General features: G+C 45.4%; 1 protein-coding gene across 5 annotated transcripts in view; it reads left to right on the top strand.

Moving 5' to 3' along the window:
• The first annotated feature begins 1,057 nt into the window (after window positions 1–1,057).
• tcf7l1b (transcription factor 7 like 1b) overlaps window positions 1,058–17,020 on the top strand; it is a 35,984-nt gene continuing 20,021 nt past the window's right edge. For 3 of the 5 annotated variants that reach the window (XM_030418307.1, XM_030418306.1, XM_030418311.1), the window contains exons 1-3: window positions 1,058–2,108; window positions 2,269–2,341; window positions 2,454–2,581. In XM_030418307.1, coding sequence (XP_030274167.1) covers window positions 1,932–2,108; window positions 2,269–2,341; window positions 2,454–2,581 — 378 coding nt within the window. In that variant the 5' untranslated portion in view covers window positions 1,058–1,931. The remainder of the gene's footprint in view (window positions 2,109–2,268; window positions 2,342–2,453; window positions 2,582–17,020) is intronic. The other 2 variants (XM_030418310.1, XM_030418309.1) reach the window with 1 other exon arrangement.

Below are 17,020 nucleotides of genomic sequence, written 5' to 3'. Positions count from 1 at the left end.
TACATTTTGTGAAGAATCAAATAATTTCATTGCACCACAGAGAGGACACACATTTTTTTTTTTTTATGAAACACAATAAAAGAGTATTGATAAGTCACCATAAATCATGAGCAAATAAAGGATTAATAAATCATCCCCCTGTTGTTCTTTAGTTTGGAATCAGTAGTATTCACGCCTATCTGTTTTAACTTGTTTCTGTGGGGCCTTCAGTCATGACGACAGGCTTAGGCAAATCAAAATAAATTAGAAAAAACACCATAGGACAGTACATTAGTGGACTGAACAGCTATTTCAAGTCGTTCGTGATTATCTTGTGTCACGATTACCCCGATTATGACAATTCACCACAATCAAATTACAGGGAGCGTTGTTATCACGAGCCGCAAACACGGCCGGAGATGTCCGTACTCCCTGTCCAAAAATATCGTTTGTGTCGCTACAAATACAGCCGGACGTCGTCTCAGAGTCTCTATAAAAATGTCCAGCAATGTCACACTTACAAAAGTTTCAAAAATCTGCAATAAAATCCAGTGGGTTACAAATGTTGTAACGCAGTCTTGAACTGTGGTCAGTGGCTTGGAAGCCTTCTGACCAAAAGTGAGGACATAAACGTGTAATATGAACCTGATAAAAAACATGCACAAGTGTGAATGTATCAGTGGGTTGGAGACATTGTAACTGCCAACATTTTTTTAGGCTTGAAAAAAATGTCTATTTCCCAAAGTTCAAGGTGATGCGTTCAAATGTCTTGTTTTGTCCACAATTAAAACAGATTGAGATAAAACATCCACATTAAAGAAGCTGAAATCAGAGAATAATGACTTTGGACGATTGATCTGCGAGTTGGCAACACGTGTAATAACACGTCGCGGCTCTGATAGTAATCACAATAACTGCGTAACGAATCTATTTGTTTGCTGTTTTCCTCCATGCACCGCTCGGTGTGCTGGCCCGGGGTTGAAGAATAGCTGATCTCCATGCTGCCGAATGAAGTGTCGGTTTTCAGCGCTGACTCCTCCCCTACGGACGGGCTGCGCTTTTCTTCCACTTGAACGACCAAGTAGTTTTTCAGGGCGCATTCCCCGGCAGCAATGTGGAGGGAAAGGGCGAGCACGTCCAGCTGAACATTTTATTCCTCTTTTTATACTTTTGCATCGCCTTTCTTTTGTAATTATTATTATTAAATCCCTCTTTTTATACACATCCCGAGTTTCTAAACTTTGTCAGCGAATCGTCGCCTTCTGTGTGAGGAAAAGAGAGCGAGTTAGAAGTGGAGGAAAAAACTGCAGCCAGACCGTCTCGTGTTTTTTTTTTTCCTCCTCCTCCTTCTTCTTTTTCTCTCTCTCTCTCTCTCTCTGACTCCAGCCATTGTTTTTTTTTTTTTTTTCTCACACATGGATTATTAGGAGATGAAATCGGACGTGTTCGCTTGCTCGGACTGGTAGTTTATGTGGTCCCCGGGCTCTGTAGGAGGAGGAGAGACGGTCCCATTCCTCAGCAGCACAACAAGGAGACGCGCACAGGGGCCACAAGTTGTCCACAGGCTGCGAAGGAGGCGAAACTTTGCCAAGTTGCTGCGCATCCGGCCGCTGACGCCAAACATCCACCACCGATATCTGCTGTGACTGTTTCGAGAAACAAACAAACTGTGGATTATCTTTTTTTTTTTTATTTTAATTTTTTTTTAAACTGCGAGGCTCGTCATGGACCACGAGATCCCGATCAGAGGATGAAAAGGGAGTTTTGAAAACATGAACACTTTCTTGTAGTTAGTCGAGCCCGCTACTCCACGTTTGGACTACACCGACCTGATTAGGAAAGAAGGAAAAAAAAACTAAATTCTTCTCGCGATTGTTGTTGGTTTTTTTTTTTTTTTTTTCTGTTGGTTTCTTTCTGTCTTTCTTCCTCTCCTCGTCACTGCATCTGCAAACATGCCACAGTTGAACGGAGGCGGCGGGGACGATTTGGGGGCCAACGATGAGATGATCTCTTTTAAAGACGAAGGGGAGCAGGAGGAAAAGATATCCGAGAACGTATCGGCGGAAAGGGATTTGGATGATGTGAAATCCTCCCTAGTGAACGAGTCGGAGAGCTCATCGGACTCAGAGGTGAGAAATTACAAGGCTAAACGTTTATATAGAACAAAAACAAACAAACAAACGGCACCTCGGGGTGCTCCGAGCATGCAGGGGGAACGAGATCTAATGCGGTTGAAAGTTTCAATAGTTTCTCTCCCTCCTCCGTCTGTTTATTCCCCCCTCTTGTCAGCAGGCAGAGAGGCGCCCCCAAACCAGACCCGACACAGAAAGTTACGAGAAAGCGAGGGACTACTTCAGTGAAGGTAAAACACGCACACACACACAAAAAACCCTCCGAGTACTTTGTGTCCTTCAGCTGCTAATCATGTGTCGTGGTGCGCCGTCATTAACCCCGGCTCTTCTCTGTCCCTGCAGCGCTCAGAAGGCAGCAAGATGGTGGCTTTTTTAAGAGTCCTCACTATCCTGGCTACCCGTTCCTCATGATCCCAGACCTCACCAACCCGTACCTATCCAACGGTTCACTGTCCCCGAGTGCGAGAACAGTAAGTCCCCCCCACCTCCTCCAACCCTCCTTCCCTCCTCCTGTCCCCTGTCCTCTGGATGTTTTATTGTCTTTTCTCTCTTCATTTCTGTCGCGCTCTGCAAAAAAACAAAAACTCCGGCCGTGCGTAAAAGTTCCTTGTGCACTGCCAGACCGCCATATTCCCTCCGAGTGGCCTCTCAAGGAGTACTAACTACTTCTTTGTTCTTTTTTTGGGGGGGGGGGGGGGGGGAGATATACGTTTCTCCCTGCCACCCACCCACAACAGGCGTTTGACAACTTCTCATTTTTTAAAGTTCAGACACATTAGTCACTTCTTTTTCCCCCTGAGTGATTTACGGGAGCTGCTTGTCGAAAAGCACCGTGCAGCACTTACACTGGGTCTCGACAGTGGGCTTTAAAGTGGCCTTATTACTGCTGATTGTGTATTATATAGATGTATATATCCTGTAAGGACTTCTATTTAACAGCCCAGAGGCCAGTTTCCCTCTGAAGTGTAAGATATTGTTAAGTTGGCCCACTTCACTGTTGCTCTTTGCGTACTTCAGGTGTTATAATGGAGGCATTTCGTTGCCATGCATGCCTGTAACTATCGGCTTAGTGTATTTTAAAACTTTTTGCACGCGTTCTCTGCAGAGAGCACGTCTTCCTGAAGTCACATCCTACTATAACGACAATGCAATACCCCGCTTTGACACACATGGGAGTCGTTCCGCTGCGGCGTCCCTTACAGCTGTTGTCCAGAGGCTTTATTCGAGATCCAGATAAGACTGACACTCTCAACTGAGTGTTGTTGATGCAGTTTGCAGTGAGTCATTTGCTTGTTGCGTCACACGCATTGTCCTCGAAGCTGCGGAGGGCCTTTCACCAGCACACGGAGCGTTGCTGGCAGTTGTTGCGGCGGTTTGCTCCGCAGGTATTCTGCTGTTAATTCTGTCCACGACAAGCCGCACGTATCACATATACACGACATTTCAGTTGAGAACGGAGAGCCCGCAGTCATTTCACGTCAACGATGCAGGTATTAACTTTAATGAAGCCCCGGATGAAATACCATGAAAGAAAAACGAACCCCACGTCGAGGTCAGGCGTTAAACACGGGGGGGAAAATGAGCGCAGATTCTGAGCAAACATGCGGGATTGTTTGGAATATTAAATACAGTTTAGCTATGCAAACTTCCTTGTGATAATCCCTGCTGGAGAGCTGTGTTCCTCCGAGCTCGTCCCTCCCCCAGTCCATGTCACATCCCCCCCCCCAAAACAAGTACTTTCGTTAAGGCCTGGCAGGCATCTGACTGAAAGGACTCCCCCCCACCCCCACCTCCCCCCTCCTTATTCTGTCTCCTTTTCACTGTTCCAGGCCCACTCCCCTCGCCTCCCTCTACCTTCCATTCAATTAGAAAGGCGTTAGTTGACCATTGTTATTCTGAGCAGTCTTGATGGCTTCATTGGAGGTCTCCATTGGGGCTCATTAACTAAATGGCTACTCTGCTCACACTAGGTGATACATATCAGTGTGTAGATCGTCTTTCTGGATGCTTTGGGCCACCAGAGTTTCGTGGGAATGATGTCAGAGATAAACATGCCGGAATGTAAATGCGCTGTGATGCGTTTTTGGAGATGATTGTTGGTTACTTTAATCGATGTTTCTGCTGTGATTAAGGAGCAAATCTTTAGTTTCAGCGGCCCATTATCCTCTCCCGTCTTTGTTTTTGTCCGGCGTCTCTGGTACGGCAGAAAAGTTGAAAGAATTAAAAAACGGCCGTTCCTGCCGCTTCCAGCTAAAGTAGCAAATAATTGGGTGGGGGATTTAAAATTCAGAGGTTTAATCCTTTATATTAGGAAGAAAAGAGGAATGAGGTCAATGGGACAGAGTGAGCTGACACTGTCAATCATCGGCGTGGCAGAAAACATGCAGGCAGACAATAGCTGGCATACTTAGCAGACGTCTGAAGGTCTCCATATTGCACATGGCTTAGCGTGAGCACAGCGGGTTTGATTGATGAGTTGTTGGACTCAGTACCTTTTTAAGCTGGCATTCTGCACGCCTGGCTTGTTTACACCTGTGGATGAACTCCGCTAGAGTTACATTTACCGGGTGATATGTGCAATCACATCCAGCCATCAAGTTAGTTTAACCGATTTCCTCCACAGTTACATAAATCATGCACAATTGTTGCTTGGGACGTGATGATTAGCGCATGAGATAAAATTTGCCCACAGGGCAACCTCCTGTGTTTTGTCACCTCGACGGTGTTGAGATACAAACAGTCTCCGATGCCTGCAAACAGTTTATTACAGTGCGTGTCTTAGAAAGCCCTGCAGGGACTGACAGATTTGTTTTATAAGCACGGCGCGGTATGTGGTTGTGCTGCATGAGACACATTACAGTGATGTCTCTTAAACGGATCACGTTTACAGAGTTCGCATTTCCAGGTGGAGAGCTGCAGTTTCATGAATGCAGCGTTTTATGGGATTCACAGACAGAGTGTTGAAAGTGTGTGCAGCCTTTTTCTCTTTTTTTTTTTTTTCTTTTACATGCCCTGCATGTATCTGTGCACATCTCCTTCCCCCCGTGTGTCAAATTCGCGTAAGTGAAATGTGTTTATTCTGCACACATCATGGGCTAAATCATGCGAGGCGTTGCTCAAGCGTCATCTTGCAGTGCGACACGATGAGGCATTTGAAGCTCCAACTTTTTTTTTTTAATTTGGATGTGGCAACCTTATCATGAGCAATGAGAGACAGGCCTACATGGGATCATCACAGAGTTCCCCCGAGGGCCAAGCATAACTGATTTAAAGCCTGCTCTGAGCTGACATTCTGCTGTAATCCACTGAGAGCTGAGGAGGAGGTTTTATGTTTGCAGAGATGTTCCACCAGACTCCTGCAGCCTGCGGAGGGGTGCAGGGCCAGAGCTGTTTTTTTTATTTTTGATTCCCCCCACCTCTTACGACATCCTGCTTACTGTTCGCCCATTCACCGATGTGATTGTTCCTGTGGTGCAAGATTTAACTGTTGGACTTACATGCACACACACACACACACACACACACACACACACATACTCTGCTTGACGCCACCACTTGTCAGCTTCATCAGCACTTTTAGATAACTCTGCTAGTACATCATCGTCGTCACCAAAGAGCGAAATGCCTCTTGTGTGTGAGAGGTGGCGAGTAAGCGAGAGCGAGGTGAGCCGCTCAAATATATCTTCATCAAATATACGCACGCAGCGGGTCAAGCGAGCTCCCGAGCATGATTGTTGAATAGCAAATTGTTTGAGATCGAGATATGAATGGAAAAGCTTGTATAAGTCTGAACATGTCAGCGGCTGTGATTGCATGCCTGTCTGACTTCTTTTTTTTTTTTTCCCCCCCATTCTTTCTGTTGCTTTTGGTGCTTAAAAATGTGCAGACAAAGAAAAGTCAACACAGACATTGTCCCGCCGAATAAAAGGGCCTCTCCCTGCATAAGCAAACGCTGTTTGTGTGGAGGTGTCTTTTCATCAGGTGGCTTACTTGGCATTGCGCTCACCTTGCCGCGTACGTGTGTGCGAACGTGCACACGTGCGTCCATGCGTGTCTGTGTGTGTAAGGTCTGTGAGTGTGGAGGAGGAGGGAGGAGGAGGAGGAAGGGGGGAGGCGTTCAGGTGAGGCTGTGTGGGTACCCTGCAACAGAGGGAACAGTGTACCGCGGCGCTCGCATTCTGACAACCCTCAGTGTTGTATTCCTGAGCGTTGGCGCGCAAATATTTTTTCAACCAAGCGCTGTGTCAACAGAGCGAACATTTTTTGACTAGGTTGATAGTTTTTAGAAGATTTTTTCTTCAAAGGCAAACACATCGACATCAGTTTCGGGGCTCTGTTCAATTAAGAGCAGATCGCCAGCGACCGCAGAAATGCCATCACTGGCTGAGGGGCTCTTTTTGCCTGGAGTGATTAATTTTCATAATGAACTCATTGCTGGGGCTCGAGGAAATCAAATTAAAATTGGCAACAAAAAAAAAGAGAGAAATGTTTTGAAATATGAAGTGAATCATGATTTAGTTTGAGATGGAGGAGGAGTGGTGGTGGTGGTGGTGGGTGGGGGGGGGGGGTGCTCGCGCCGATGTTTGCACTTATACACGTAAAAATGGAAGCATTTTAATTGGTAACAGTATGCATTTGTTACGCATTTCAACACTTGTACGTGTCAGCAATTACGTTTAGATTACACAGGGGTAATCGAGGTCAGGTCTAATTAGCGCAACACGAACCAAAGCAATTTATAGGGGTGATTATATCGCCGTAACATGTTGCAAGCGTTCCACTTTTACGCGCCCAAACATGTATAAATCACCCGGTGCGCGCCATGGCTTCACATACAGCCTTGTTTATGGAGTTGTACGGGGAAAATGCAGTTTTTTTCTCTCAGTCTTCCCCCACATCACTCTTATAGAACTGTGAGAAATGGTGTCAGTCCTGGTCTGTATCCTTCCCTCTCTGGTCTCTGTGGAAGCGTGAGCTGGCGTCAATATCCTCCCGCTACCCCATAGCCTGCTAGTTCGCTACCTAACCCACCCACTCGCCCGCCTGACATTAGAAATTCTGTTTATAGCGCTCTCTGGCTTCTCGAGCGGCGGGCCCATCAGGAGCATCTCAGCACCCTTTGAGGAAAGGATAACCAACATCTCCCCTCTCCAGCCGCAGACTCCCCGTGTTCAGTGACATCAATGAATCCCTTTGATGTGCCAAGATGAATATGTGTGCAAATGTGTTTTTATCAATTAATGTGTTTTTCTCATTTGCTATGTTTGGCCAGAGCCGCCGCGTAGCTTGGTACATTGCTTCTTTCCCTGTGAAAATCCGGGGCGAAACTTGTGTTTGAGTCGAGAGACGTTTAGCCGAAAGGTGAACAATCTCCAAGCGCGGCCGAGCTCGCGCAGAGATCATCCGTGCGTGTGTTGACCCCGTCTGTACAACGACAGACACGCCGTTGTGGAGTTAGATATTAAAACACAACATCTGTAGCTTATTGCGGAAGAAACTGTCGCAACCCTCGTGTACCGGAGGGTTGAGGCTCGAAGACAGAGGAGTTGAAGTTGAAGTAGTGCTCGCTTCCTCTGGTCCTCCACAGCTGCTTGATGATCTTTTACTGAAAAGATCATCATGTGTCATGTGAATACCGGCTTAGTCATGTCTGTTCTGTGGTATAAACCTGGGCTCCTGGTGCGGGGGGGGGGGCGCAGACTCCCTCCCAGGTGACCACAGTCCTGAAACTCTTTGTACTCAAACAGTTTCTGATCACGGAATAATCGCCCGTAAACACCCCGTAGTCCCTCCAATCCGAACATGAGTTCTTTTCAACTTCTTTCCTCCTTAATTTTTGGGACAACGTGGCTGCTAATAATGATGACTGTCATGATTAAATCTTTAATTGTTGACATACATTTTCAGGAAAATAGTTAAAAGAGACATCCGTAAAGATTTCCTGGAGCCCATGTTGAGGTATTCATATTGCCTGGATTGTATGAGTTACAGCCCAAAACCCAAATATATTACATTTACTGTCAGCAAGACAAAGTAATACCAATTCATTCTCACTGCTGAGTCATCATTATATACTCACCCCCGTTCCAATGGAAAGTCAGGTGAAGTTTCAGTAGAACATTTCTGGATTTGTGAGGGAGAACGGCAGTGCGAAGTCCTCATGAAGTACTGAAGTAGATGTGGACAAAACATAAAATTGATCCTTACAGCTCATCCAGCGTGATCCAAGCCTCCGGGAGCACAAATTGGTGTGAGAAGACTTTTACTTACCTCCTTTTTAATGCTGAGCTCTTCACTGAGGCTCCTGGGCTAAAAGTATGAAAAGTCTTCTCAAATCAATTTTGGATCTCTGGACTTCCTGAGTATTTGATCACACTAGATGGATTTTAGGTTTTTCTTTAAGTTTTTTTTTTTTTTTTTTTTTTTTTTTTTTATATATATTTCACAACAAGACCCCATCAGTTCCAGTTGTTTAGCAGAATGCTGCGACCCTGTTTTGCTGTGCTGAGCTCCAGAAATGTTTCCCGGACTTCCGATCTTCCTCCAACTTTCCACCGGCATGGGTGGGATTAGATAATGACTGAATTAGTATTTTTTTGGGTGAATTTATCCTTTAAAGTACCAATATGTAGGACTTACTGGGAGTGAGGTTACAAATTGCAGCCAGCTGAATACCCCTCGGCTCACCCTCCCCTTCTAAGAGTGAACTAGAATCTACATTGGCCACTTAAAGCACAAAAAAAACGTACATGCCCCTCTCTGGAGCCAGGGTTTGGTTTGTCCATTCTGGGCTACCGTATAAACATGGAGGACTCCCAGGAAGAGGACCGGCTTGCTCTGTAGATATAATAGTAGATGATAGATCCTTCTCAATCCGACACGCTGGACCTTTATTCAATAATCAAACGTATCAGTTAAGTAAATAATGACAGAATCTCAATGAACCGTTCAGATGAGCGGATAGTGAAACTTACTTTCAGCCGCACTCGTATCTGTCTAACACCGAGGTGGGCGAGTGGTGCGACAGCGAACTGTGCTATTGGACTGTCCCATTTAAGTGCATGTGGCCCTTACATAGCCATAACCACTACTGTTTAGCTCACATAAAGAAATGTTTTCCCTCTGTAATTGTACCTTAAACGCTTCGCTCCATGCTAATAAAACGTGATTGTACAGCAGGAAGAAAACGAGAACGCTCTAAACAGGGTTTCATCAGTCTGGTATTCCAAGCAGCTGTTTTCAGTTTAAGCACTGCAGGCAGCAGGAGAGGGAGAGAGAGAGAGAGCAGGCAGGAGGAGAGATTGTTGATGAGATGTGGTGGTGGGAGCATAAACTGGGGCAGATACGGGCCCTGCTATTCCTCCGCCTGTTATCCCGAGGTGGGCCGGCTTCCAGACCTTGAGGCACTCACTTATCTGAGGGATTCTGTCTCCCACAGAGCACCGCTTCTCCAGCAAACACCACAATGCTTCACCGTTCCCTTACAGTCACAGCCCAATCAGCGAGCAGCAGGAGGCTATCAGATGGTGCACATGTTGCATCAGGACTACTGAGATTTGTCTCAAGCTTCGCTTCAGTTCACATGCAGGCCACAGAAATGCATTCTCCCTGCCCGGGGTCTGTTAAAGGCCATGTCATACAAGTATGTGTGTAGTATCAGTCAGGTTGTAGTGGTCATACTAAATTAAGAAGTGGATGGATATCCGTCCAGGATGAGGTTAGTTGACAGCAAGCAGAGCAGCTGTTCTTCTTCTAGAAGTTATAAATCAGCTGACACCGAGTCTGTCCTGTAACGGTGGCTCGAGTGTGGTCTTCTGGTCGGCTCGTGTCCCCCGACGCACACATGTCGCGTCGACAGATTGCACCTGCATGCACGTGCGACCTGCTGCCCACGGATATTAACCAGTTTATGGTCGACGGTTGTTTCTCTTCCTCTTTAATACATACTTTATGTTGCAGCATGGATCGCTTTCCCCTCATGACACCTATTAAAAAAACAAGCTTGAAACGTACACATACGATTGACTTACAGCTGTAACCGATGATGTAACTGATGAGGCTGACGTGCCATCTGTAATCTGAATTTAGCTCTAGCTCTAAAAACACAAGTCGTGTATGTAACGGATCGTCTGTTCGACTACATGAATCTTACAGGAGCCACGGGGAACTTTTCATGTTTAATACATTTTATATGAGCGAGACACATGTTGCTGTGTGGTTACTTTTTGCGAGCTTGTTTTCGATACAGTGGAGAAAGATTGAAAAATGGGGTGAAAATGAGTGTATATAAGATCTTACAGAAGACAGAGCATAGCTGGTTTGTGTTACAAGTAGTCAAGGGTAACATTATTTTTAACTGAGTTATTTTATCTGTTTGTTTGCTTGATAACGTACATAAAAGTATTTGTTTGTATATTTTAGAGCCCAACCGATATATTTTTGTTGTGGATATTTGATATATTGATAGCAGCGTATCTGTTGTCTGATGTGAGCCCAAGCCCAAAAACAGAATTCAAGAAAAGTAATTAACATCAGTATCCTGACGTATGTTTGTCAGGAATGTTTTATAACCGCGTTCGAGGGATCAGTGCAGAAACTGTGTTGATGTTACTATTTTGTGTATAAAAGAATATATCCATATCAGAATGTCTTTAATCCTTAATACCGGGATCAGCATGGCCCCCAAAAATCCAGTTTCAACGCGGCTCTACTATATTTTCATTAATATTTTCCCAAAAATTACAATAAACTTATTTCTCAAATATTATGGAATTGCTTACATTTTAGTTACAGGGGCTATCTGTAAGAGTTAGTTGAACACATTTTCATGTGGTCCATGTATGTCCATGTCTTACGTTGTACTGATCTACTGAAGTTAGCATGGTAACCAGCCAGCCCTGGCTCATCCTGGTCCGAAGCTCTTGTGCTTGCGATGTAAACACCAATACTCCCCTCGGCCCTAAGCTCCCGGTCCAAACTGCTAGCTGCACTGCTAACTGAGCTAACTAGCTAATAGCAGCTACAGTCAGCAGCAGTTAGCGGTTGCTCTGGTGATATACTGCCCTCTATTTGTTTTGATCATAGGGATCATATAGATGAGTCCATATGGTCTGTAATTGATGGTTAAATATCATAAATGCAAGTTTTTCCCGTTTCCGGTTTTCCCATGAGTTCAGGCTGCTTGTCCTAATATTGATAATAACTTAACCTCTGGGTGCCCCTTGCCTCCCTGACTTACCCTCATAAACCAATTGTACTTGTTAAGAAGTCACAATGTTCTGCAGTGCAGCAAATTCGATTTAAGCCGAGCAAAGCCACAAGTCATCTAAAATGTGTGGCCTCCTTATCTGAAGGCAGACTTGTGGATCCTGTTAGAATAAACAGCTGGAGCAGCAGAAACGTCTCAGGGCCTGATATTTTTACGCTGACCCCGGCCACAGAATCTCACTCCTGAGCTCCTGACCTTGTCTGCCAAATTGGAAATTATGGGGCGATGTTCTTGATTAGTTATGAGTAATGGCCGCTGTTGAGCGCCTTGTGCTCCTCAGACATAAGACACTCTTTAGTGATGGTGGGAATTCCCCTTGCGCCTGCCTCAGATGATCAGCATCATTAGGTTTCTTTGTTCGGAGATTTAATCATTTGATGTACTCGTATCTGTCTTTTGGCTGCACTCTGTCTGTAAAATGGGTATTAGCATCAGGTGAATCTCGTGTCGGATGATGACGTGGGCGAGTTGGAAGGCAGCACTTCACCTCTTCTGACATATCACCTTACATGGCTCGATGGTTGATGATCAGATCCGATATGCAGCATTTTTATGATTATAAGAAACTGTTTTTTTTTCTCATTTATTAATTTTTTTATCCCGATGTCTGATAAAATACATTGATTTTTAAATGTCCTTTCTTTTTAATACATCGTCACTATCAATTCATATTAGTAATAACAATCTGAATCTGCAAAGTAACCTATGACTAATACACTCAGATGAGTAAAAACTAGAGCCCGACTGATAAAAGATTTTGGGAGCTATACACTATATACATTTGAGTCACATATAAATATATATATATATATATATATATGTATGTGTGTGTATATATATATATATGTGTATGACTCAAATTATGTTAAGAAACCCTTGTGAAAAAGATACAAACATAATGGAGGTGGAAGCTGTTTGACACTAGACACACTTAATAACACACTTTTGACGAAAAACACAATTATTAAGATTTCTCTCTTCTCTTAAAATTTCTCCCGTGCAAATATATTTGCTTCTTAAAATGTGAAAGGATTGGATTTAAAAAGTAGCAGAAAATTGAAACACTCAAGTCAAAGTACCTCAAAGTTGTACTTCAGTAGAGCACTTGAGAAAATTGTACTTAGTTATAGTCCATCACTGTTTCTAAAGTTTGACACTGAAATTGTCATCTTTTCTGCAAATGTATGTTTGTATGTTTCTAATATCAGCTAATGGTCCCCTCGAGCACTAATATCAGTATGAAAAAACCCTATCGGTCGACTCGACACCGAATCCTCCAAATGTGACTGACTTATTTCTCAACTTTAGAGTAGCTACATTAGGAAAAAAAGATCTAATCAGCCCTATATGACATGGAGTAGGCCAAGGAGCCCTTTTGTTTGATTTGTACATGGGTTGGAGGGGCTGGCTATTGGAAATCCCTGAAGCAGGCTTTAGGGGCAGGTCTGATTCTCGTGTGAAATGGGAAGGCTCTATAGCTCTCGGCTGACTTGACTGGGGCTGTATGGGTGTGTTGGCAGGGGGAGCGCCGGTCATGAATAGGGTCTTTGACTACCTCAGACTTGCCCTGAAAGGCAGGACAAAGACCCTAGGGCAACGGCTTAGAGCCTCACAGCTGAGCTACAGAATGCTTGGCCGAGTCTTCCTCCCTCCTTGCCTGATTTAAATACTACAGTGGCTTTCAGCATTCTGGCGACGGAGGCTCGCATTCACCGCCGCACATTTACCACCAACTTTTCTCTCTGTTTTTGTTTACAGTATACTAATGCCAGGGCAGTTTACGTAATCCATTGTACAGAATCCATCAAAGGTGCTGGTGAATATGCATCAGCGACTCTCTTAAAACCGCCCGAAGATTAGCCTCATGTTGTTCGTATTAAGCAGAGTGTATTTGGATACAGACTAACTGTTGGCATGTGTGCGTATCACCGCTAATCACAACTCTACTAGGAGTCGTTAATTATGGAACACTTTTTGCTTATCTTCATGCAAGATGGAGATGCTGGCGAGTAAACAAGACGAAGCTCGGCGCACACCTCTAATTGCTTGATTATTTCTGACAGATCCGCGCGACTCCTCGGCTTCGAGATTTTTGCACGGGCAAAATAAAAAGCCGTAAATCTTTTCTGCAGAGTTAATGGGGTTATTTGAGTCCTGTCCAGACACTCTCTCCCCACAGAGTGTCTAGTTTCAGATGTCACTCAGAGCTTTGTTTGCCCCCCAGGGTGAAGGGTTAGAGTTCAAGGTTCAGGGCCAGTTGGCTGAGTGGCCACAAAAGCCCGGGCTTCCCCTCAGCACATCCGATCCCGTCGTCCGCACCAGCCCGCAGCCACATTCAGCGGATCGGTTTGCAACATTTGTCTCCTCTTATTATAACCTAAAATTAATTTTCGCTTGTGTCAAGAATTATAAGCGCATTGTTCGCAGTCTCACAATGAGGCCGTAAAACTGGCTTAGTTTTACGGCTTGAAACTTTAATTGTTTCTCAGTGGAAACTCGTGTAATTATTCAGTTACAGCGCTTGTTTTGCTCTTTGTTTCAGCCTTCGCCGTCCAGCTACTGTCTAAGCCAAATATCGTCGCAAAAAAAAAACGCTCTTCGCTTCTCCTCATTAGAGACCGTCCTCTCGTCCCGTTCCCCCGTCGACAGCAGCGATCAAGAGTCGCACCTCCGGCGAAATCTCTCGTCGGCCTGTTGAAAAAGAGGGAGAGGAAGAAAAATAAAAAGTTCACGGTTTCTTTGTTTGAAACACCTCAGAAACTTTGCGAGCCCACAACCTCGCCCACATCAGCCACCACCCACAACCTCAACTTTTTCTCCCTGCCCCACCACCACCCACCCAAACATGTCCCCCAGCCAGGTTTATTATGCCGTTTCACGCAGACCAAAATTGCAGCTGCATGGAGAACAATCTGGAGCACATTAGCTCAGGCGCTGTGATTTATAAATTGTTTCTCAGGCCATAAATCCCTGCTGTAATTGTGCACAAGCACCCCTCTCTTTCTCCAGTCACTCCCCCTCCGTTCTCTCCCTCCCTCTCTCCCTCTCTCCCTCTCTCTCTGAGCAGCTTACAGTTCTTGGGTTAGCGCTAATTGTTTGCAGAAGTGTGCAGTTTAGATTGAGGAGAGGTTTGTTGCATTGTGGTGCAGATTCGGGGGCCTCGCGGAAAACAGCTCTTCATGAAAGATAAACGCTGCAACTTTTTTTTCGTGCTGTTTGTAAACCTTTTCCCTCGGTCACGTGGCGCGAGCCCGACGTCCAAAACGAGTTGCGAGCGTTTTGTTTTAGGCTCCATGTTACTGTGGTTCATGCTCTGCATTCCTGAATACTGTGTAATTGAAAGGGGGCCTCTCCTAAACTCTGTTCCTGGGAATTTGATATTTGGAGCAGCCCCTGATCGTAATCACCTTGCTGTTCTCGTTAGATTGTATTGAAACTGAAAGATAGCAACAGCTGTATATATTGTTTTAAGCAGCGTGTCCAGCCTCCTCGGGTTCTCTGTGGTCTGCTAACTGTCACTAAGACGTATTTCAGCAGCCCTGAAAACTGAAAGAGAAAGAAATCACTACTGAAAACGTGCGAAAAGCGATTTAATCAATATTGACATAGAAAGAATGACATTGCGGCCCCATTGTTTTGCTTTCAAGAGACCTGATGAACCTTGAAGAGGTACGGGATCCTCATGACCCAACCTCATCCCGCCTTGTGACTCCTCTAAAGGCTTTGTCCTCCAGCCCCTGAAAACCCATACGTTCCTTGTGGAGAATTTATTCCTTACAAAGTTTCAGACGTGTAAGCAGATCCCTCGATGTGGACGCGAACTGAATTTACAGCCTGATGTTTCACTGGCTCGTGATTTAGCACTCAATATCACTGCGCGCAGCGTGATGAAAACGAAGCCTGCAGATTGCAATGGGAATGACTTATACAAATGTTTCAGGTATAAAAATGCCTTGGCGACGGTCCAGACCTCCGCGCAGTGTGCTGACAACACGCTGATCCCCGGGAATGTCATGGCAGTAAGTTGTGCGCTTTTGTCGCACACTGTGGAGGTTTGAACCCACTCCTGAAGCACTTCATCGATCGCTTAGATCCTTCAAAGATTATGATTGAATCAGTGAGATTATAATCAGCTCCAGAAGTTTTTTTTATTTTATGTTGCTTTAGTTTGTTAAAAGTGGAATAACGGCTGTTAAGAGCGTACCTTTGCCTCAGACTCATTCCGACCAAACTTGTTTCTGTTTGTCTAATGCTCAGATATGAGAATGATATGAGTTTCGCCTCTAACAGGCAGCCTCTGTGCCTGCGCGACAGGCCTGAGTGTCTAAACATACCTGTGGTGTCTGAATGTGTCTGTGTGTTTGAGTAGAGCTGGAGGGGAGGGCGGCGGGGCGGGCTGGCTGGCGGGCGGGCTGGCTGGCTGGCGGGCGGAGAGGAGAGGAGAGGAGAGGGGAGGAGAGGCGACGGAGAGAGTGGAGAGTGGAGTGAGCGGGGTTAGCAGTGGGGTGATAGGGATGTCAGGTAGTAAAATCTGAGATGAGGCAGGGCCCGGGAGTCTGCGAGGGGGCCTGGAGATTTGCGCCTGCACTAGGAGAGCAAACACAGGAGGCATCTGCAGGCAGCTGTGTGTGTGTGTGTGATAGAGGGGGGAGGGGCTGCTGCTGCTGCTTAGGATGGGGTGGGGGTGTGGAGCTGGGTGGTGGTGGTGGTGGTGGTGTTGGGTGGTGGTGAAGAGAGGAGGGGGGTGGACTTGCAGAGTGAACACAATCAGCCCTCTGTTTTCATAAGACTTGTGGTATGTGAGAGCAGAAACAAATGTGTTTAATTTAGACTCTTTTTTTTTTTTTCCTCCCTCCCTCTCCCTCGCTCCCTCTCTCCCTCTCTCCCTCTCGCCTTCTCCGCTACTACACCCACTTCTGCCCACCTTCAGTGTTTTTTTTTTTTTTTCTTTTTCTTTTTCTCAAGACTGACGTTCTCCCCTTCAAGATGCCTCCCCTGCCGCTCTCAGCTGCTTTTAGGAAGTTTAAAAAAAGAGCCAAGAGAAGTTGAAAAAGAGGGGAACAATCGGCCAGTGTGCCCCGTCAGAAAAAGAGACACACTTTTAGCAGACGTGCTCAAATTTACTCTCAGGGGGCGGGGGGGTAAATATTTATCTGCACTTTCTGGAAGAAGAAGAGAAAGGGATTATTTTTATGTCTTTCACCGAGAGGTTGGAGTGATTACCGCGCTGTGGTATTTGCCCTGTTGAGTGTGAGGGGTGCATGCTGGACTTATTATTGCCTCCTAAATGCCTTGGCAGGAAACGCTGTATTATATTGGTAACCCATGCTGTCTCCAGTCAATTTGTGTTTGGTCATAAATGAAAAATTCAGCTCGCACTGGTGTGTCATTGGCGTAAACCGGTGTTGGCGCGCACACACCTACGCTCACAGACACACGGGTGCACACACACACACACACACACGCAGACACATATGATTTCTAAGTCGAGCTTTACTGTAAACATCCAGCCAACCACTAGTAACCGCCTCGTGTTCTGGAGTTAATTACACAGACGTTTACGGCTGTGAATTTCAATGAAACGTGGCTACTCCCCGAACAATAAAAAAGTTGTGTTCCTGTGCGGCTGGACAAACAATGC

The sequence above is a fragment of the Sparus aurata genome, chromosome 5 (assembly GCF_900880675.1).
Source record: "Sparus aurata chromosome 5, fSpaAur1.1, whole genome shotgun sequence".
In the NCBI taxonomy this organism is placed as follows: domain Eukaryota; kingdom Metazoa; phylum Chordata; class Actinopteri; order Spariformes; family Sparidae; genus Sparus; species Sparus aurata.
Note: the sequence above shows the minus strand (reverse complement) of the source record. Positions and strands in the feature narration are given on the sequence as shown.